This window comes from Schistocerca americana, chromosome 3 (assembly GCF_021461395.2).
Source record: "Schistocerca americana isolate TAMUIC-IGC-003095 chromosome 3, iqSchAmer2.1, whole genome shotgun sequence".
In the NCBI taxonomy this organism is placed as follows: Eukaryota; Metazoa; Arthropoda; class Insecta; order Orthoptera; family Acrididae; genus Schistocerca; species Schistocerca americana.
Genome location: NC_060121.1, coordinates 303,314,464 through 303,338,167, shown reverse-complemented (window position 1 = coordinate 303,338,167; position 23,704 = coordinate 303,314,464). Strand labels below are relative to the sequence as shown.

At 39.2% G+C, this 23,704-nt stretch overlaps 1 protein-coding gene across 1 annotated transcript in view; it reads left to right on the top strand.

The window, feature by feature from the left end:
• The window catches only part of LOC124606045 (agrin-like), a 288,503-nt gene that overhangs the window by 203,052 nt on the left and 61,747 nt on the right, over positions 1-23,704 (top strand). Inside the window, exons 17-18 of the mRNA XM_047138007.1 lie at positions 11,616-11,848; positions 17,273-17,407. Of these exons, the coding sequence (XP_046993963.1) occupies positions 11,616-11,848; positions 17,273-17,407 (368 nt within the window). The remainder of the gene's footprint in view (positions 1-11,615; positions 11,849-17,272; positions 17,408-23,704) is intronic.

The window sequence follows — 23,704 nt, the reverse complement described above, 5'->3', positions numbered from 1 at the left end:
TTCACCTTGCTATATTTCAACCATTGTTTTAATTTTTACCATTGCTAGAGATTGAAAAACTGTTATGGAACCTTTCCACACCAGTGTCTGCTAGGTACTACCTGTTAAAAGCAGTCACATTTCGTGCCATTATTTTTCAGTTGCCGTTTTATCCTGTTGGCCTGTATAGTCTTAAAGTCTTTGGGTTAAAAAAAAAAAAAAAAAAAAAAAAAAAAAAAAAAAAAAAAAAAAAGGGAAGGAATTAAGGACACACAGCCACACTTCGTGATTTTATTTAGCAAGGTTCTTAATTTCCAAATTTATTCATTGTTAGTGTGTAAAAGATTTCACTGGTTCCATTACAGATGTACAGATTCAGTCAGTGAAAGTCCATGAACTGAAAATAACATGAATAGGGAAATCTTCTCACCTAATGGTGACAGATTAAAAACATGCAGAAAACATGAAGTGGTAAAGAGGGTCTTCTTCTTCTGGCAGAAGTAGATTAGAAAGCCTGTCCCAAGTGAAAGTCAGGATGAAAGGGACCATGTAAGAGGGATATGTCACATTAATAGAAACATGCCATAAATAGGTGGGACATAAAATACAGGAAAAATAGTAAAGAGGAAGGAAAATTAATGAAAAGGAAAGACATAATAAATGAACAAAGGAAGAAGAAGAAGGCTTAAAAAGTGACATACACTGAGACCACATCGGTGGCAGAAAGAATGCATTTGTGGAATAAGTATACATCTGCAAAGTTCTAGGGAACTTTATAGTAAGAGAGAAACCAGGTAGCCTGCAGGCTAAAATAGGCATCAAGGTCATGACTCTCACATTGTGGAGCATGCAGGATACTGTGTGTTACCAGTGCATATTATCTGTTTGTGTTCATTCCATCTTGCTGACACCTTACTTGTTGTTTTACCAGCATAAAACCTTGTATAGCGGTTGCACTTAAGTTGGTTAATGATGTGAGCTGGTTTGCAGGTGTGTCTACCTTTGTTAGAATAGGTTTTACCACTAATGAGGCTACTGTAGGTAGTTGTAAGAGGAAATATAGGACAAATCCTATAGTGTGGGCAGTCACAGTAATGATAACCTTTGACAAGGAAATGATTCAGGAAGAATGTAGTATCTGGGTTCTGATTATAATGTAGAGGTTGGGAGTAGGAGGGGGGATGGCGTTAAAATTTTGTTATCCTAGGTGGTGTGGGATGAAAATAAAGTACGGTGGTCTTCATTTCAGGACATGATTTCAGAATTCATACCCTGGCTGAAGAATATTGTTAATGCATTCTGCAGTACTAGGTCTGTAAAATGGGCTGGTGGGGTAATTACAACAATGCAGGTACCCCCTAGGGGGCTCACCACTCTTTGGTTGGTTCATGCTTGGCTACCACAGAGCCCCAGCCTTTGCAGCATCTTTTCCCTGTCATGCTGCATGTCCATCCTCTAGCTACTATTTTTCCCCTCCCTTGAGGAATATGTCAGAGATGTTTCTGGAAATGTGTTCTGCTCAGTAGCTGATATCAGAACAGTCTCTCTGCTGTTTTTTGTTCCTTTTTTCTTTATCTGTTCCCTTCCTCCTACCCTTCCTCTGCTTCAGTGTTTGAGGTTCCTCTTTCTCTTCTTTCTCCCTGTGCACTCCTGAAGGCTGGCCCAAGCGACTGACACAGAACAGGTGATTGGGTAATGCTTAATTTCCAGCCCCGGGTCGACAGGTAGGATTCACATATACCTCCTGGTACAGGTCAGGCCTAGGCAGGGGTGACTGCCTGAGCTGCTACTTTCCCAAATAGCTGATTGGTCCCTCTGTCAGGTGTTCGGGAAGTGTGACCTGAGGTGTGAACAATCACCTAAGGTGAGTGCAAACCCATCTTAGGAGGGCCCCAGTTGGAAGGAGCACGCTATCGGAGACACTGGCAATTGGGGGGATTTTCTCGCAATGAGCCAATCATCTTCTTTACAATCAGTGTCTACTAAACATAAACGGAATGAAGCTAATTCAAAGAACATCCCAGCTGCACCACTCTTCCTTATGGTTTCACTTACTTCTTGGCTACGGTAAATCCGTTTATTATTCTGATAGGTGTCGATGTAATTGCCATGCCTGTGAAAATTCTACTCTCGTTTATGCAATGTCACTTTGTGTTTGGAGGCTACTTGTGATTCTCGAGCACAACAACTGCTTGCACCTTTGCTCCTCCACTGCTATTCTGTTCATGTTGAGGCCTATTGAACACTGAAGTCTGTCCATCGTGATATTTACACTAGGCTGCTCAATAGTCTGACCAAGGCAGAAATCCAAACCTACCTCTGATCAAGTTATCATTGCAGTCCATTGGGTGACAAAAAAGGTGGATGCATCCTTATTGCCCATATGCACTCTTGTTCTTACTTTCAATATAGTGGTGCTTCCATCAAAGATCAAAGTAGGCTATGAAGTTATCACAGTCCGACATTACATTCTGAAACTGTGCTACTACCAGTGTCACCATTACAACCACACTCAAATTTCCTGGCAACACCTGACCAAATGTGTAACCAATGGTATGGATGCTCATAAGGGCCCCCTGCTGTATCAGTTGTAATGGCAATCACGTTGCCTCCTCCTGAGATTGTCCCTTATATCTAAATGAGCAGGCCATCCAGGACATCTGGGTGAAGGAAAAAGTGCCTTACTCGGTCGCTCATAAGTTGTTGCCTGGTCAGAAACCTTGAGTTCTACCATCCAGCTCTTACACATTACTGTTCTTGCTACATCTTGCTCCACAAAATACATGGTCGTGCAGACATGCAACCTCAAATTCAGCACCACAGCTGTAAAATAATTCAGTGTCATGGTAGCATCCCCGTCTCCTCCTCGAGCTGTACAACAAGCCACGAAACTTTCATGTCATGGGACGAAGTCACACGCTACACAACCAGCAGGCCAGAAAGGACAGAAGGAATACTCCCACAAAGACTTGTTACATCCATCCAGCCAACAAACATCTGAGTCTTTCTTTCCCAACCAAAGAGGCTGCAAGAAATCAAACAAAGGCAAACAGTCTTCTCCTTTGCCAACTCAGTGATCTTCGACAGTGTCACTATGTGATACCCTCACCCTGGCCAACCCATGTCTCCTGTGTGCACTGCCAACTGTTTTTCTGTCCTGAACTCTGCAGAGCGACAGAAGGAATCTGTCGACACCTCTGTATATCTCATGGAGCAGGATCCTCCAGCCTCTGCTGCACTGTAGCAGTGAGTCTTCAAAGGTTGGCACTCTGCAGCCACCAAGTTGACACATCTACATTTTTTCCCTCCTCCCCTTACCTCATTGAGACTCTCCTCCAATCGAAATGTTTGCGGCCTTCAATCCAACAAAGAGGACTCGCGGCTACTCTTGGCATCGCAGTGTCCACTTGTTCTCTTCTTCGAGGAAACCAAATTGTGTCCTCGTGACTGCTTCGAGCCGTGACATTTCTTCCCAGTCCGCTCTGACCTTCCCCCAAGGATGGCTTTCCATCTCATAGAGGAGTCATGCCACTGACCTGGGGTGATGTTTGTAGTCAACCCATCTTCCTGATGACCTGGATTCAAGCTGTTGTGGTCCAGATTTTCCTTCCTCACTTGACCTTTTCCTTTTGACTGTTTACATCCCTCCGTCATTCGGTGTCACCAGGGCAGACTTCTTCCAGCTTATTGCAAACTCCCTCATTCCTTATTGCTGCTCGGTGACTTTAATGTGCACCATCCCCTTTGGGGTTCTCCAAGAACCTATCTGAGGAGTGCTCCCTTGGCTAACATTCGCAACCAACTCAACCTCATCTGCCTTAACACAGGAGCACCCATGTTCCTTTCAGACTCCATGTACACCAGTTCCCATTTTAACCTCTCCTTCTGCACTGCACAGCTTGCCCATCATCTCAAAGTGGTCCATTCTCTCTGACACAAACTCAAGTGACCATTTCCCATGTGCTGTCCATTTGCTCACTCGTACCCCACCTATGTGCACACCCAAGTGTCAGCTTTCCAAGGCTGACTGGAGGCATTTCTCTTCCCTGGTGACCTTTGATGAACAATATCACCCCATGTATGATGAACAGGTAGAATATTTTACAAACATTATCTTTAACAGCACAGAACATTCCATTCCTCACACTTCCTCTTTACAGTGCCATGTCCCAGTTCCCGCTGCAATTTACGTGTTGAGCTGTGCTCTCTGCATTTTTAACCATCATCCTATGATGGAAATGTGCATTAATTATAAACAGTTGTGTGCACAGTGTTGCCGCATTCATCAGGACATCAGAAAAGCTAGCCACATTTCCTATTTCCTTTTCTAGTTCTTTTTTCACTACCTCTTCCGTTGTGTGGGCCAATCTCTGACAGCTGTCTGGGATCAAGGTCCATCCCCCTATTTCTGGCCTGACCATAGCAGATGATGTCAGAGTGGATACTATTTCCATCTCCAACACCCTGGCCACTATTTTATGGAGATTTTGAGCTCCATCTGCTATCACCCTGCCTTCCTTATGAGAAATGAATGGAGGAGGCTCAGATGATACCCTTCTCTTCTCAGAATTGTGAGTGCTACAATGCCACCTTCACTGTGTGGGAGCTAGATCACGCTCTCACTTAATCACCCAGGGTCAGGCGATGCTCACATTCAGATGCTGGAGAACCTTTCTCTTGTAGGCAAGTACAATCACATCTGAGTAGAGGGCACGTTTTCCAGATGCTGGCGTGAAGCCACCGTCACATTCATACCTAAGCCCGGTAATGACAGACACCTTCCTTCTACAGTAGTTATTGCCCCATTTCTCTCACAAGCTCTGTTTGCATGATGATGGAATATATGACTCACACACAGCTGGTATGGTGGCTCAAGTCACAATTTACTAACCACTGCACAGTGTGGATTTCGAGCAAGCCATTCTACAGTTGACCATCTCACCACCTTGTCCACCCATGTCATGAATGGTTTTCTACAAAAATACCAGACTGTGGCCATGTTTTTCGATTTGGAGGAAGCCTACAACACCTGTTGGAGGTCTGGTATCCACCATATTCCTCTCACAAGTCTTACCTGGCTGCCTGCTGTATGCGGTCCCTCAGCGTCCTACGTGTCCTCAGCAGTACTTCCTGGGGAGCGGATCGGACAACCCTCCTCCATTTGTATCGGTCCCTTGTGCAATTGAAACTAAACTGTGGGTGTTTCATTTATGCACCTGCACATCTGGCTGTCTTATTCCATCTCAATACTATGCACCATCGTGTCATCCATTTAGCAACTGGCGCCTTATACACTAGCCCGGTTGAGAGTCTCTGTACAGAAGCTGCCAAACTACCACTACCATACTGCTGTGACTTTCTCCTCAGCAGATACGCTTGCCATTTGTCTGCCATGCCTGACCACCCATCCTATGTCTCCTTCTTCGATGACTCATTTGATCACCAGTATGGGGCACGTCTCTCTTCTCTGTTACCTCCTGGAGTTCGCTTTTGGCTCTTGCTCTGACAGCTCAACTTCATGCTACCTGCCACTTTCCTGATGGGTGAGAACCCTCTCCACCTAGGCTTCATGCAGTGGCCCATGTTCACCTTGGCCTCCATTTGCTTCCTGAGGACACTACTCCAACCTCACTCTATCGCTGTAAGTTTCATGACCTTTACATGGAACTTTGCAATAGTACACTGATGGCTCTCGGACTGACCATGGTGTCAGATGTGCCTTCATCATTGGCACTGACAGTTTTTGGTATTGGCTTCCAGAACACTTCTCAATATTTATAGCAAAGCTCTTTGCTCTGCATCAGGCCACACAGTACATCCGGAGACACAGACTTTTGAATTGCATCATCTGCTCCAACACTCTCAGAGCCTTTCAAAGCCTCTGTGTGCTGTACACTGTCCATCCCTTAGTGTAACGGGTCCAGGAAAGCTGTCACTTGCTCATGCTTGATGGAGGCACTATGATGTTTATGTTGGTTCCTTGTCACATCTGTCTGATGGGAAATGAGGCCACTGATGCTGCTGCCAAAGCTGGAGTCCTTGTACCTCAGCCCACTAGTTTTTCCATTCCTTCAAATGATCTCTGTGTTGTTGTCTATCAGCAGTTGGCGTCACTTTGGCATCACTACTGGTCCTCCCTTTCAGGGGAACTAGCTCCGGAGAATTAAGCCTCTTCCAGCGGCTTGGACGACCTCCTCTTGGCTCTCTCACGATGAGGATATCATTTTAACCAGATTTCATATTGGGCACTGTCTTTTTAGTGATCACCATTTGTTAAGTGCTGCTCCCCCAGCTCTTTGTGCTCATTGCCGTTTCCTGGCAGAGTACCCTTTTTTTTAACCACTTACATCCTCATTTATGTTTGCCATTTGTGTTATTGGCCATTTTAGCGAACGATGCACAGACTGTCAAACATGTTTTACTTTTTATTTGTCATAGCAGTATGGCAAAGGACATTTAATCTTTAGTTCAGGACCTCCATTTCTCTATGGTGTATTTTATGAACCTTTCTCCAAGTCCCTGTTTTTGGCTGTCTTTCCTTCCATCCAATGGGCTTAAGTTTAGTCATTCTTAACTCCTTTTTTTGTCTTTATGTTCTACAATTCTGACATGGGTACATATGACCCTAGTTGTTTTTGCAACCTAAAACAAAACAATGAAAGCAAAGGTAATACTGGTGATGTTTTCCTGTAAGAAGTAAGCATTCAAACAAATACATCTGTCATGAATACTAAGGCTGTAGCTGGCTGAATATTTTATATCAAACATATGGCAGCTTTTAAAGGAGTCCTACTATGAAAAGAAATGGAAGCCCAGACCATCACTCCTGACTGTTGGGCTGTTTGGTAGGCGACAGTTAAGTTTGATTCCACATCTGTCCTGGGCATGTCTTTGACCTGGAACCTCACTGTTTGGTGTAGAACTGTCTTTAAGTGATGAGTCTCACTTCAAATTTATCCCCAACAATGAGCGACTATTTGTCTGGAGATGCCCCGGACAGTGGTGGGATTCCAACCTGACTGTATCCCACCATATGGCTCGACAAACAGGTGTGGTGGTCTGGGGTGCCATTTCGGTTCTTAGCAGGACCCCTCTGGTTGTCATCTGCAGCAGCCTTACTGCACAGCAGTACACTGATGACATTCTACTCCCCGTTTTGTTGCCCTTCATGGCAAACCATCCCGGGCATACATCTCACTCACACACAGCCAGAGTTTCTACTGCTTGTCTTTGTGCCTTCCAAACCCTGCCTTGGCCAACAAGACCGCCAGATCTCTCCTCAATTGAGAATGTTTGGAGCATTATGGACAGGGCTTCCAAACAGCTCAGGATTTTGATAATCTAAAATGCTAATTGGACAGAATTTTGCATGATATTCCTGAGGAGAACATCCAACAACACTGTCAATCAGTGCCAAGCTGAATAACTGCTTTCATAAGGGCCATAGGTGAACCAACATATTATTGATTTGCTCAGTTTGTAAAGCTCTTTCTTTTGAATAAATCATCCAGTTTTCCTGAAACTGTAATTGTTTGTTTGTACATGAACATCACATATACTAATTTCTGTTCAATTTGGATAATACTTTCATGGTGCATTATCTTTTTGTCATAGAGCATACATTAAATTCAAACCTTCGGCTTCCTGCATTTTGGTATCTTTCTGTTTTGGATTGTGTTCCACTGAACTCAGAAATGCAACACTGAATATATCACATCACTAACTGATGGTGGATACTGCAAATGATGAAGTCAGGCCACCCGGAGAAATGTAAATACCAACACTTTTACCACCACTTTTAAATTATGCATCTGTAAATTTATATCTTCAGCTTATAAATGAATCACAAGGAACTTGTGACTCGGTTTATAACCAGTAGAAAGATCTCAAAATGTTCCATTTGAGTCACACTTATTTGTTAGTTAAAATATCAAATCATTGCAAATGGATGCCGAATTTTTAAATGAAGTAGGTTCTACATTACCACATTATGCTAGTCTATCAGAGAGTGAGGTGTGTACACCCCGACATATTATCAAGATATCAGATGAATGATCACACACCATGCTATTGTATAACAACAACGTATAAATTATGAGGTATTCTACTTTTTCTTTATGTTGACATTTTTGTAAATAGCCAAATCATATAATGATCTCAAAATTGTAATATTATTACAAAATAGTTTTGTACATGGATTAATGGCCATTGATCACAAGTAACAGCAACCAGTAATGGAGATTAACTCGTACCAAACTGCTTGGGACTTGTAAAAGACAAAGGATGTTGATAATGCCACACATTCTGAGTGCTTAAAGGAAACTGGATAATTTGATTTCTCTGAAAATCACAGTACAATGTATGCTGTATCACTAGAAAGTCCCCTTTTTTAAGTTTGACATTGGAAAGCAAATCCATAGAGTCAGTCAGATTACTTATGACATTATCATGAATAATTATTGAAGTTTCACACACTTGCTGATGTTCAGCTGCATGAGACATCATATCACTCATTATTATGTCTACACATTAAACAGTTGCATTCATTTATAACATATACAAAATAAAGTGTTTTCCACCATACCTTAATTCCACAGGTACTTAACTGATTGTTTGCCTTGTGAACTTGTATGTCTCTGAGAATCGAGTGCCAAAGGCTAGCTGGCTGTTAGCAGTTCATCAGAAAGTAAACATTCCCCTATTCTAAAGTAACAGAAATTTTTATGCTGAGTAGTAATACAAAGAAAAATGGAGATTGTCCAGTAACCACAACTGAACTGAACTGACTAATGGCCAGACACTGATAAGGCTGCAAAAAACTTGCCTAAACTGTCCCTTTGTCAGTGGAAGATTGATGCTGGTATTTATTGGCGTGCCATTAGAATGAATCATTACTAGTATCTGATGTTCAAAACTGCTGAAACAATTAATGCCAAGTACCTAACCCTGTTATGTGAAATTACATTAAAAGATTGTAATTAATCAACATAGACAAGCAGTACAAATGATTTACTGAATTGTGCTTCATCTACCTCGAAACACACATTTCCAACTAGTGGATCAAGTGCAAGAGACACATCAAAAATCTGTGATAAAACTTCACCAGTATCAAAGCATATTAAATACCATTAACAGCAACCTAATATTAATATAGTCACATTTATTTATCTTTTGCATGCACCTTGCATTTTCCTTGTTGGATCTTAATTGCTTACCTAGAATAATATTACATTTAACAAGAATACTTTGAGGCTGGATGGCAACTACTTTCTCTAACAGTTTTGGAAGAACAGAAATAATGTCAGTCTCCAGTGTCTTCTCTTGACCATTTCTCAATCAGAGATTCAACCTCTGTCTACTGAAACTTGTCAGGAAAGCACCCTTGTTCAAAAAATTGATTGATTGTTAGAGTTAGTGTAGTTACTATTATTTTATATACCATTTTAATTACTTCAGTAGATATCCCATCTGACCCAGAATATTTTTGTTTTTTAATTATAACCTAACATTTTTCACATCCTTTAAGATATTCAGATTTTTGGTGAAGTCCAAGTACTTCATACTGATAACCTACTGTAACAACATCTGCTTCAACTATATTTATGAGGAATTCATGTATGTGCTCTGATATTAGAGCAGAATATACAATAATGTTATCATTTAGTTTTATTTTAGACTGTCTAATTCTGATCTAACAACTAACTGCACTGCTTCTGTCTTACTTTTATGATTTAAAATTGACTTAGTGTTTGTCATATGCTTCATTGCCTTCACAGTATGATTTTATAATGTATTACATATTCAGTAACATAACTATTTTATCATACTTTATTTTATTATCAAGTTGCCTCCCTCTCTCAGCTTATTACTACGAGGGTAATCCCAAAAGTAAGGTCTCCTATTTTTTTATAAGTACATAGACCTGTTTATTTCTACAATGGGTTACATCAGTTTACAGCTTGAACATTTAGCTATTTTTTGACATAATCACCATTTCTGTTGCTGCATTTTTGTAGACGCTGTGGCAGTTTTTGTATGCCCATATCATGCCAGCTTGCCACCATGCTCTTCAGAAAGTTATGAGCCTCTTCTTTCACCTCGTCATCGGAGCTGAATCGTTGGGACCACAATTAACACTGACAGGTACTGTGGGACTCTGAAAAAACTCAAACGGGCAAATCAGAACCAGAGAAGAGGAATGTTGAGCAAGGGCATATACATTCTCCATGACAACGCTCGCCCACACATCGCTTGGCAAACCGTTGCTCTCCTGCAACAGTTTCAGTGGAACATAATCACCCACCAACCCTATAGTCCTGACTTGGCGCCCAGTGACTATCACCTATTCCGTAGGTTAAAAGAATATTTGGCCGGAAAGCGATTCAGCTCCAATGATGAAGTGAAAGAAGAGGTTCATAACTTTCTCAACAGCATGGCGGCGAGCTGGTATGACATGGGCATACAAAAACTGTCACAGCATCTTCAAACTTCCATCGACGGAAATGGTGATTATATCGAAAAGTAGCTAAATGTTCAAGCTGTAAACTGATGTAAACCATTGTAGAAATAAACAGGTCTATGTACTTATAAAGAAATAGGAGACCTTACTTTTGGGATTACCCCCGTAAATATGATCAGTTTGTTTTTTATTAGTATTTATTTATTTCAGAATGAGATTTTCACTCTGCAGCGGAGTGTGCGCTGATATGAAACTTCCTGGCAGATTAAAACTGTGTGCCCAACCGAGTTCGAGTCTCGGTCGGGCACACAGTTTTAATCTGCCAGGAAGTTTCATTTATTTATTTATTTGTAAGTTCATTTTCAGAAGAAATTTCCCTGCTCATTTCTGATAGTTCAGTGAATAACAGAGAGTGGTCAAGAGATTCTTAAATCTAAGCTAAATAAATATACATCATCTAACATGTAATTAGTTGCAGTATTATCAACACAATTTGCTGACTGTGCAATTACTCTGGTCTCATCACAGAAATGTAATCTAAAGCCATGCTCTTTTATTACATCAAGAAATTTAGATGTATAATTGCTTTCAACTGCCAGTGTGTTGTTAAAGTCAAATGCATGGAAAAAAGTATGTACAGCTTTGGATGGTGCACAGGACTATTCAGGGATTAAATAGAGAAGTCACTTTAGGCTATGAATCAGAAGAGACATAGGAGTCCAAAATGTGATATGCACTAAATTTCTGGTCAACTGCTTACAATATTTTTTTTAGCACATTTTGTATTTTTGCCCATGAAACTGTTGTTATTTTGAAGATTTTATTTTTTCATCCATAACATAAAAGTGGTGTGATAATAGGTGCTACTTTGCTGTGCAGTAGCAAAAGCCACACATCCGTTCTTCCATGTATTTGACTTTAACATAAATAACACACTGGTAGGGGAAAGCAATTATTGCACTCAACATTAAACATGCAACAATTTCATATTTGATACAATAAAAGTGACTGAAACTAGAAATGCAGTGCGATACTTTGTTGTGCATCATATTTACTTTTTTATGTACACATATATCTGAAATGCAGCCACAAAATGTGCATAAAGTGATACCACTGAATAAAACAACTTGTGATAATACATTAATGCTAGTTATTAGTATGTTTGGTTGTTGTGCAGGGTATTTGAAAATGCTGGCACAGAAGTTGGTTTGACTGGCTGCATTTACGCAATGAGACTTGGGCAACGATGGCTGGAGCTCCATGAGGGTCGTGATGCACAGGTAGTGCGGGCATCAGATGTTCGTGAATGTGGTCTCAGCCCTTGCGCTAACCTGCCGTGTCTCCATGGTGGATCATGCAGTGTTGTAGGAACTGACAATTACACTTGTTCATGTCATCATGATTTTACAGGTTATACCTTCAGTTCTTTCTTATAAATGTAATAACTCTATCATATTGTGTTACAAATATTGTAATGATCTTCTTATATGTACCTTCATCACATATGCCACAAAAAGCTGCAGTAACCTTATGTATTAATACCATCTAGAAAGCAAGTTTCCCTAGGGCCATACAGAGAAATTAAACATAGCTGGCTGGAAAGATACAGCAATTGTTGAGTTATTTTTCTGTGCAAATTACACTAGAATTGACACCCTTGTGTGGCTGACATATAACAGAATAGAACCAATGTCTGATAGCTAGTCATACATTTTCATCATTATGAAAATGATTACTTGGTAGGCAGATCTTTTTAGGTTTCTGTGCATCAGTCTGTAAAAATGGAACCCTTGTAGGTTCACTTTCTTGTCCATCTGTCTGTATGTCTGACTGTTAAGAACCTTTTTTCTCAGGAATGGGTAGACATATCAAGTTCAAATTTATGCCACATATTAATGTCTATTGTCCATTGGTAGTGTCAAGAATTTAAGCTGCTAAGTCAATTCAAGTCTGTCCATCAAGACCCAAGACAGGTTGGCTTATCAAATTCAAATTTATGTCACTCACTAACATCTATGTCCCTTTGGCAGGGTAAAAAATTTAAGCATCTGAGTGAATGCAATCAAAAGATTCGGCCATTTATGTCACATATTTTGATACTCGGAAACTCACTCTTGAAAAGGGTATGCCCCATTGATGTAGAATAATGAAATTTGACAATAAGTACGGTTTCACAGAATAAGTAAAGTAAAAAATCTGAAAATGGTTTAACTGTAATATAATGAAAAGGATAGATTGCCACTCACCATTAAGTGATGTTGAGCTGCAGAAGGCACAATAAAAAGACTGCTGAAAAAGTAAGCTTTCAGCTAAAAGGCCTTCTTTTGAAATGAACAACATACATGAGGAGGAGCACACACACACACACACATATTCATGCAAACACAATTCACACACACATGGCCATTGCCTCTGGGCAACAAGAAAGAAATCTTTTGGCCAAAGGCGTATTTGTTTAGCAGTGTATTCATTGTGCATGTCTGTGACTCAACATCTCCACTATATGGTAAGTAGTAGACTATCATCACAATACTGTCATTATTCCATCCTGGATTTTAAATTGTAATTATATCACATAAAAATATCTTTTTGCCATTAGAATGTACATTGCATTCATTGTCCATCAAAAGCATTATAGATGAACTTTACTGCATGCTATTACTGCATGCTAATATAAAATGTAAGTTGCAGTCATGTTTTAATAAGTAAATAAACAATATTTTATTATATCTTCTGTATCTACATATATAAACTGAAGTGCCTTGCTTGCTTCTTTTTGGGTGTCCAGGCTAGTCTGAGGAACTACTGTAGAAATTTTGGTACAGTCCTGGAATTCCCAGACCAATATCTTTCCAGTACCTAAATCAAAAACGAGCAAAAAACAAAGACATTCTCAGTTCCTAGCATGGATGAACTATACACATACATACATAATTATGTTTGCACAGAACCCTCAGTGTACAAGCCCTACTTGCATTTGGCCATTTATTATTATTTTTTTTTTTTTAAAAAAAAAGAAAAAGTAGTTGGCCCACTAGATGGTGCCGCCATAGGTCAAATGGATATCAACTGCATTTTTTTAATAGGAACCCCCATTTTTTATTAAATATTCATGTAGTACATAAAGAAATATGAATGTTTAGTTGGACCACTTTTTTCACTTTGTGATAGATGGCGCTGTAATAGTCACAAACATATAAGTATGTGGTATCAGGTAAAATTCCGCCAGTGCGGATGGTATTTGCTTCTTGATACATTACCTGCGTTGGACCATTTACCAATCGCAGAAAAGGTTGATATCATGTTGATGTATTGCTATTGTGATCAAAATGCCCAACGGGCATGTGCTATGTATGCTGCTCGGTATCCTGGACGACATCATCCATGTGTCCGGACCATTTGCCAGATAGTTACGTTATTTAAGGAAACAGGAAGTGTTCAGCCACATGTGAAACATCAACCAAGACCTGCAACAAATGATGAAACCCAAGTAGGTGTTTTAGGTGCTGTTGTGGATAATCCGCACATCAGTAGCAGACAAACTGCGCGAGAATCAGGTATCTCAAAAATGTCGGTGTTGAGAATGCTACATCAACATCAATTGCACCCGTACCATATTTCTATGCACCATGAATTGCATGGCGATGAGTTTGAACGTTGTGTACAGTTCTGCCACTGGGCACAAGAGAAATTGTGGGACAATGACAGATTTTTTGCATGCATTCTATGTAGCGACGAAACATCATTCACCAACAGTGGTAACGTAAACTGGCATAATATGCACTATTGGGCAACGGAAAATCCACGATGGCTGTGACAAGTGGAACATCAGCAACCTTGGCGGGTTAATGTATGGTGCGGCAGGAAGGATAATTGGCCCCCATTTTATCGATGGCAATCTGAATGGTGCAATGTATGCTGATTTCCTATGTTATGTTCTACCGATGTTACTACAAGATGTTTCACTGCATGACAGAATGGCGATGTACTTCCAACATGATGGATGTCCAGCACATAGCTCGCATGCAGTTGAAGCGGTATTAAATAGCATATTTCATGACAGGTGGATTGTTTGTCGAAGCACCATACCATGGCCCGCACATTCACCGGATCTGACGTCCCCGGATTTGTTTCTGTGGGGAAAGTTGAAGGATATTTGCTATCGTGATCCACCGACAATGCCTGACAACATGCGTCAGCGCATTGTCAATGCATATGCGAACATTACGGAAGGCGAACTAATCGCTGTTGAGAGGAATGCCATTACACGTATTTCCAAATGCATTGAGGTTGACGGACATCATTTTGAGCATTGATTGCATTAATATGGTATTTACAGGTAATCATGCTGTAACAGCATGAGTTCTCAGAAATGATAAGTTCACAAAGGTACATTTTTCACATTGGAACAACCAAAATAAAATGTTCTTACATACCTACGTCCTGTATTTTAATTTAAAAACCCTACCTGTTACCAACTGTTTGTCTAAAATTGTGAGCCATATGTTTGTGACTATTACAGCACCATCTATCACAAAGGAAAAAAAGTGGTCCAACTAAAACTTTCATATTTCTTTACGTTCTACATGAATATTTAATAAAAAATGGGGGTCCCTATTAAAAAAAAAAAAAAAAAAAAAAAAAAAAAAGAAACATAGTTGATATCCGTTTGACCTATGGCAGCACCATCTAGTGGGCCAACCATAGTGCCATCTGGTTTCCCCCTTCAAGCTAGACAAGTTTCGTTGCTTGTAGTTTTTTTGTTTGATGCATATTTCATGAGATATTTGGCCCCATCACGATCAGTGAACCACCCTGTATATATATATATATATATATATATATATATATATATATATATATATATATATATATATGATTACTGAACTCAACAGGTTTTTTTTTTTTTTTTTTCAAAAACTGTTGAGTTCAGTAATCATAAAGCAGTGGTTCTACACAGTGTATGGCCATGCCTTATCCACAAGATCATCTTATTGCGCAGTGACCACACTTCACAGTGGACAAATTCATGACAGTATCACATGCCACATCAGTTCATTGTCTGCTTGGTTATGATATTCAGTCCATACTCTAGACAGAACTAACACTAAATTTTAATCACATTATGTTCTATGTGCTTGAAAGTTGTATCAGTGAGTTGTGTGCATGACTGGTGGGAGGAAAAAAAATCAGAGCAGCTATTTCCATTCATGTCAATGGTCCGTCTGTGGATGATAGTAAAGTGCCAGCTTCAGCATACTTCAGGCATATTCTCCATCTCCTTCCTCACACCCTTTGCCTCCTTTTGCAATGTACTGGCTGGCATCTTTTGTCGATATGGGAAACTTACATTCTAAATATTGGTGCAATAGCCTAATGCCTGTGTATAATAGTTCATAAAAATTTTGTTATGAAATAATATGTGTGGTCATAGAGGGGTGTTGATTTATCATCTACCAATCCAGAAATGGTTAAAGCAAAGTTAGTTGACATAAGTGTAAAAAAGCAGTTAAATCACTGACAGCTGTTTATAAAATTCCATCATAGTGCTGACGATGAGCTGCAAACACAAACAGTTAATTTCAGGTACTGAAAGAAAGAAAAAGTTGATGTAGATCCTGGATCAGATGTAATCAAAGGAGCGACAGACTAGTGACCAATTTTCATATAGCACTACACTGATAATAATGATGTGACAGAAGTCAGTAGTCAAAGATGAGAACTATCTTTCAGGAGAATAATATACTTTCTTTGCGTATAGACTCTGTAATTAAATTATTGCTAACAAACAGCTCATTATTAACGGTACTGTACACAGCTACAGGTCTAATGGTTTGCGTCGTTGCCTCCATATCCCGAGGTCCTGGGTTCGATTGCTGACCGTGTCCAAGAGTTTTCCACTTAGGGGTTGGATGTTTATGTTGTCCTAATAATTTAATCTCATCTTCATCACAAAAATAGGCAAATTGATGAAGTGGTGTCAAAAAAAGATGGGGTCTTCTGACCATTAGTGCCATACAATCTTTTCATTAACAGTACTTTAAAATCTGAATCGTAGCTGACAGCACATTTTTAATTTAGTTGTAGTACCTAGTGTCTTTCCTAATTCAGAGTAGTGATGATGTTTCCTTTGACACATACACTTTTTCAATTTCCTCATCTTCATCTTGATGTAGATATTTTAAGAAAATGTAAAAGGTGAAGACTCACTACATTTTTAAATTCGTGGGTTTCTCATCCTTTTCTCTGTGCATCAGTAACAGGTAAATGAACACTAGTTTTACCACAAACATTATCAGTGTCATAACTTTTTGCATATTTTCTCACTAACTGTAAAATAAAACAAAGTGTGAGATAGGTATGTGATATGCTTCTCAATATTGATGGTATCTACTTAGTACAAAATTCTAAAACTGATGATTACAGTTGTTCAAAAATCATACATTTTTCTTTAATTTGTGGCGCTGCAACTTTTCATCAGAGTAGGATCAAATACCCATCCAGTAATATCGATATCAATTTTCCTCACTTTTCTAAAATTGTCAAGTACCATTACAGTTTCTTTGACAAGACATCAGTGTTTCTGTCCTCCATCACAGTTGAAACTGTGTTACTGGTCTGTTCATTAAGATCTGAATGTTAATGGGAGAACAGATATTTTTATGTTAAAAATTAACACTTATAACAATTTAGTGAATTTTTATTGCTGTTAATTACGTATCTTGAAAACATGTTGTGTAAGACTTTTCCATGAGGCGTACAAATATTAATATACTTCAGTTACATTGAATATACAGGTATGTGCCAAAAATAGTAATTATTTGTTTGTTGTAGGTGTAAACTGTGAGAACCAGTTGAATTCTTGTGCATCTCATCCGTGTGCATCTGGTTCAACGTGTGAAATGTTGTCACATGGAGGTTTTACATGCAGATGTCCCCCTGGTCATTCAGGGAAAACCTGTCATAAAGGTATGAATTAAATTATTGTGTTATATTTGTAAACATCATTTTCTTGGGATTCTTTTAAGATGAATTACCTTGAGCCAACCTCTTACACACTGTTGCTCAGTTCCAAAAAGTAAGAAATATGTGATAAATTCACTTATTATTAATTTCTTTTAGAATTTTTAATCATTGCTGAAAATAGATAATTGCTTTTTAAAATGAAATAATGTGTACACTTACTGCCAGATAGTTAATAATGATATCAATTCTCATTAAACACTTTTGATAGATGAAATTTTGCTCCTATCCTCCATATGTTGTAACTAATAACCGTCATAATTTCCCTAAAGGTTATCTTTAACTAAATCAGTTGCATCATTGAACCAAGAAACAAACTGGGCAACATAATTCTCATTCTTAAATTTATGATTATTATCTTCAGATTTTTAAATTATTAAATTGTATGCTCTGCAAAGGAAGAAATATTTTAATACTAACTTCTCAGATGTCCAGCTGAGTAAAATCATGAAAAAGACATGGTAAGCTGATGTCCTGATCTCCTGGTGGAGATGTTGGAAGTGAATCTACTTTATAAGTGTCATGCTTTCCACGATCTCACTAGGCTTGGAACCTGAGTATGTTCTAATTGTATCAAAGGAAGATTTGGTCGAGAAAACTAATAAATGAGGCAGAAGTGCTACAGGAGGTGAAATGTGAAGTACTGCCTATAAACACATATTAAAGTAAAAGATGCACACTGCCTAGCTTTTGGAACTAATTGTTCCTTCATTGGAGAGGAGAGGGGGATACTTTTGAGAATGTTAAAAGGGAATGGCAAGTCACTCAGGATGAGAGAGACCCAAATATATTGACAACGAGAGTTGACAAAGATGGACAGCAAGGCGTGTGAGAGAATAGTTCAGAGATGGTACATGGGAAGGCACTGTTTCAGCTCCAGTCCAGAGATAATGACAGAGAGAAGTGTAGACAATTAGGGGAAAGAGACAAATTGTGCAGTTAACAATGCCCTCAAATATTTCTGGGACCATTCAAGATGCTGTGATTCTGTTTCACCCCAGATTAATTGTGAAAAATTCCCCACTAAATGACATATGGTCTCTTTTTATAGCTATACTAATTACAGAGGTATCAGTATCAACTTTGCTTTTTCAAATGTAACTATGGTAATTTGTGCTGGTTCTATCATAACTTAAAAAGAGGCAAATTCAGCGACTTTTCTCTTGCCACAGTCTAATTATTAGTTTCTGAGTAATTACCGATATTTATAACATAGAACTGATCTACCTTGAACTAGAAACCAATTGCTGTGTTAAGCTGAAGTCTGTGATTTCATACCCAAATAATGAAATACATCACAGTGTATAAGCAGGAAACAGAGCATTGCACTGCCATGATACCAGTATAAAAGAGCTCTGGAAATGTACCTTTCATTTTGTCTACATCACTCATCTGTGCTGGTTAGTTTGAAAAATTAATGTTCTTAAGAAATGTCTTAACAAACCAGGATAAACTAGATATGCTACTTCTTTATAGGAGATGCAGAAGGAACATGAGGAGAACAGTTGAATTGCATCGACATAGGTAATCCAACAGACAGTATGCAAGGAAAACGATAATTCAGTAAATGTGCAAAAAATCATCATTGTAAGTTCACTGTAATAATATGCAGTCTGCTCAAAAAATTCCAGAACTTTGTCCACAAAATTTTTCTGCACTTATCTTTTACTTATTGTGCATGATCTCCTTCGAAAACTTCTCCTCGGCAATTTATACACTGCTCCCAACGCCACTTCCACTTCTGAAAGCAGTGTTGGTACGCCTCTTGCCGGATTGTGTGAAATGCCATCTGCAAATTTTCTTTTATCTCATCTGTCATTGCATATCTTTGTCCTTTCAATGGGGTTTTCAACTTTGGAAACAAAAAGTGTCTGCAGGAACCAGGTTTGGAGAGCATAGAGCATGAGGCCACACAGCGATTTTGTTTTTTTGTACAATAGTCACACACGAACAGGGATGAATATATGGGTGCATTATAATGCAAGAGCCATGAAATGTCTTGCCACATTTCGAGGCCTTTCCTTCTCACATTTGCTCACAGGCATCACAACATGTCCGAGTAGTACCATTGGTTAACAATTTGTTGCTGTGGCACAAATTCGTAATGAACTAATCCTTCAAAATCAAATAAAACTATCAGTATGGCTTTAACATTTGACCTAACCTGACGAGCTTTTTCTGGTCTTGGAGAACCTCTTGTGAGCCATTGTGAAGATTGAACATCTCATTCTCATTTGTGTGAGCCATAAGCTCTTCACAGAAGGCAAAGGTCCTTCTGGTCTTGACTCATGAGCTCTGGGGCAAACTTGGCAGCAACATGATGCATTCCAAGGTGATGTGTCAGGATTTCATGACCTGTTCAATCTGAAATGCTACATACTTCTGCAATCTCTTGGACAGTCGTTCTTGAATTGGCACACACAATTTCTTTGATGTTTCTGACATGACCATTATCAGTAGACATCAAAGGATGTCCTGAACAAGTATCATCTTTAACTTCTGCCATGCCATTTTTAAACCATGTTAACCATTTGTAACATGAAGTGTGACTTAAGTACTCATCAGCATAGGCATCCTGCATCATTTGGTGTGTCTCTGTAAAGATTTTCTTGAGTTTCATGCTAAGTTTAATAATGTGTTGCTTCTCTTACACTGTCATCTTGAAATTCTCAGGCTGTGTAACACAATGTTCTACTCAATATAGCACTGGACCATAACTAACAGAAATACAACACTGAAACTTTTGGCAGATACATATTAAATACAGGCATGTGCATGGATGCCAGTCGCATTTCACTGAAACACACCATTGGTGCAAAATTATGAATATTCTGGAATTTTTTGAAAAGACCTTGTACACAGAAGGTAAGGAGCAAGCCTACAACAAGTAAAGCAAATGAGGCAGATGCTCTGGAACTGTTGCTCATAACCCGCAGGTTAGCTCCAGAAATTGCATGCACCTATGGTCTAAGTCAGCCCAGAATTGTTTGCACTTTGCACACAAACAGCTTCCATATGCATCATTGGTGGTGTCACTTCACCACTAAATAACCAGCAGGATTTCAAAAGCTGCCTGCTATTCAGTTCTGATGTGGCAAGTGGACAATAGATTCTTTCTTCAAAGGATTATCTTTATCAATGAAGCTATTTGTGGTATCGTCCAGAGATCACGGTGCCACACCACTGCTGGCAGCTCACATTGATATCACAGACATTAGCGATGTCTCGCTGCAATCTGCAACAACAAATGGGAAAGGCTGAAGAAGACACACCCTCTTTCTCAGCACAGCAGCATCTCGCACAGAGGTTGAAATAGAAGCAACCATGGAAACACTCTGCCCCAGTTCGTGACGTTAGCTGAAGCAGTCAATATCATCAAGTAGGACTAAAGAGTCATTCAAGGCTCAGATGTAAATGTACTTTTGTAAATGTTGAATGTTGTACTTCAAGAGAAGAGTTTGGTAATTAGTACATCAAGTCATGCTTTAACAATCACCAACAGCTGAGAATTATCAGGCACTTCTGTGGCAAAGGATTGTACCAAGTTAAATAAATCTTGTTATCATTCATGTAATAAAGTGAACTAATATTTCAAATGTTGTAGTTCAGATGAGCCATCATCCAGAGCAATCAAAGAACCACAGTTGTGGGTGGGTGATTGTAGTTTCATCTGGCCATAACACTATCTTTACAAATCATGGAAAGCTATATGGAAGAAATATGTGTTATTGCAGTTCTGACAAGGGAATCTCCCCATCGCACCCCCCTTAGATTTAGTTATAAGTTGGCACAGTGGATAGGCCTTGAAAAACTGAACTATGAAAAAAATAAGCAAAATATACAAACTGAGTAGTCCATGCGCAAGATAAGCAACATCAAGGATAGTGTGAGCTCAGGAGCTCCGTGGTCCCGTGGTTAGCGTGAGCAGCTGCGGAATTAGAAGTCCTCGGATCAAGTCTTCCCTCGAGTGAGAAGTTTACCTTCTTTATTTTTGCATAGCTATGATCTGTCCATTCGTTCATTGACGTCTCTGTTCACTGTAATAAGTTTAATGTCTGTGTTTTGCGACCGCACCGCAAAACCGGGTGATTAGTAGATGAAAGGACGTGCCTCTCCAATGGGAACCAAAAACATTTGATCGCAAGATCATAGGTCAACCGATTCCTCCACAGGAAAACACGTCTGATATATTCTATACGACACTGGTGACGGCATGTGCGTCACATGACAGGAATATGTTGTCGACCCACCTAACTAGTACACTTGGCGAATGGGTAAAAAGATTCTTCTACCTTGCCCGATTTAGGTTTTCTTGTGGATGTGATAATCACTGTCACATAAACTGAAAATAAAAAATTAAACTTTTCACTAGAGGGAAGACTTGAACCAAGGATCTCTCGTTCCGCAGCTGCTCACGCTAACCACGGGACCACGGCGCTGCTGAGCTTCGACTTTCCTTGATGTTGCCTATCTCCCACATGGACTACTCAGTTTGTATATTTTGCTTATTTTTTTCACAGTCCCATACAACTTCTTCCTGTTTTCTCGATTGATCTGTGTTCAGTTTTCCAAGGCCTATCCACCGTGCGAACTTATAACTAAATCTGAAGGGGGTGCGATGGGGAGGTTCCCTTGTGAGAATCTCAACTGACTGAGACAGGTTGAACACCAGAGTCAACAGAGTGTGACCATTTGGTAATGGACTTTTGGAGACTACATCATTTGTACTTACTACACTGAAAAAACCTTAACAGTTAAAAGGTGTGCATGATTTCTTACCAAAGCTAGTGGCTGTCCTAGAGGACATGCCACTTCAAATACATAGATGAATGTGGCATCAGCACAATGGGTGTCCAGCTTACTATTTGCTTGTGGCTGGATTAGACATCAAGGAATTACCAGTTTCGTGCTCATTTTCTTGATTTCATGCCATTTTTTTTTTTCTCTGGGGCAAAATCAGAGGAGACAAATTTGCACAAGTTCTGACAAGTATTTAAACATTTAATTATTGCAACATGTGCAATGACATCAAAGAATTCTCTTCAGTCTGTTCAGAAAATCCTTGTGCCAGTGACTACAAACACGTATTACAGCAGACAGTGGCAATTTTGAACACTGGAGAGATAAATGAAATTTTAAGAAGTGTTTGTGAGCACACTCTTTCATGATTTTCCATTCCTTGCTGTTGCTGATATAATTTTGCAATGTAAGTGTGTCTCTTGACATTAAACTCATGACACAAAATTGGTATCCAACAGTCTTTATACCTCAGTTCTCTGTTTTACAAATCCATTTAAATTTTGACGTGCACTTACAAATTCAAGGCTATGGCAGAAAAAGAGCAGAACCATTACCATAGTTAACTGGTGAATCATCCTTGGCTGCCGCATCCAGTGCCTGTCAATTGGTGTTTAAACTTTTTTCCATTATTCTTCTTTCGTAAGTATAACAGGGGAGCCCGTCACCCAGATGTGACAGTTCCCTATAAGTACACTAACTTTTGCATTAGACAGTACTCAGTTCCATGTTCAAAACAATTAATTCTTAAGTCCTAAATATCATCATTTCCTTAAAATCATCTATCAGATTTAGAAGAGTGAAGTGTCATTGAAATCAACTCTAATAGAACTATGGAACCTGCAATAGAAATAAGAGGCTGTAGGTCATTTAGTGGGGGGATACACACTCATGCACTGCTTGACAGTTGCTAAGGAACAATTGACACTTGCTAAAGAATTGCTACAAAACAACCGACTATTCTACAGAACACCCAAACAATGAGCCAATAATAGTAAAAGGAGATGTAGAGAGGGAGACATGTCAGCTGCAGCAAAGCTTGTGCACAAACACTCTGTACACATTCAAGTTCATGCAGTACAGCATGTGGTCAAGGTTGTTCTAGAATCAATTAGTGCGACATTCCATGTAGTACATCAACATGCCTGCAAGACATTATTTGAGTGCTTAAGATTGTAGCCAAGCTGTTGGATGGCTCAAAGCTGGTCAAAGTATCACTACTGTGACCACAGTATGGGTGTGTCCAGAAGTGTCATCCTGTGATTAAATAATAATAATAATAGTAATTTTATTGTCATTCAGCATTACAGCAACAGACAACGTCAGGCATATAATACAATATAACTGTTAATTCAGAGAAATCAAGAGACATGTCATTAACACTACAAAATTATATTACATTTGAAATAATCATTTATGTCATAGAATGGCTGAGCAACTAGCCAT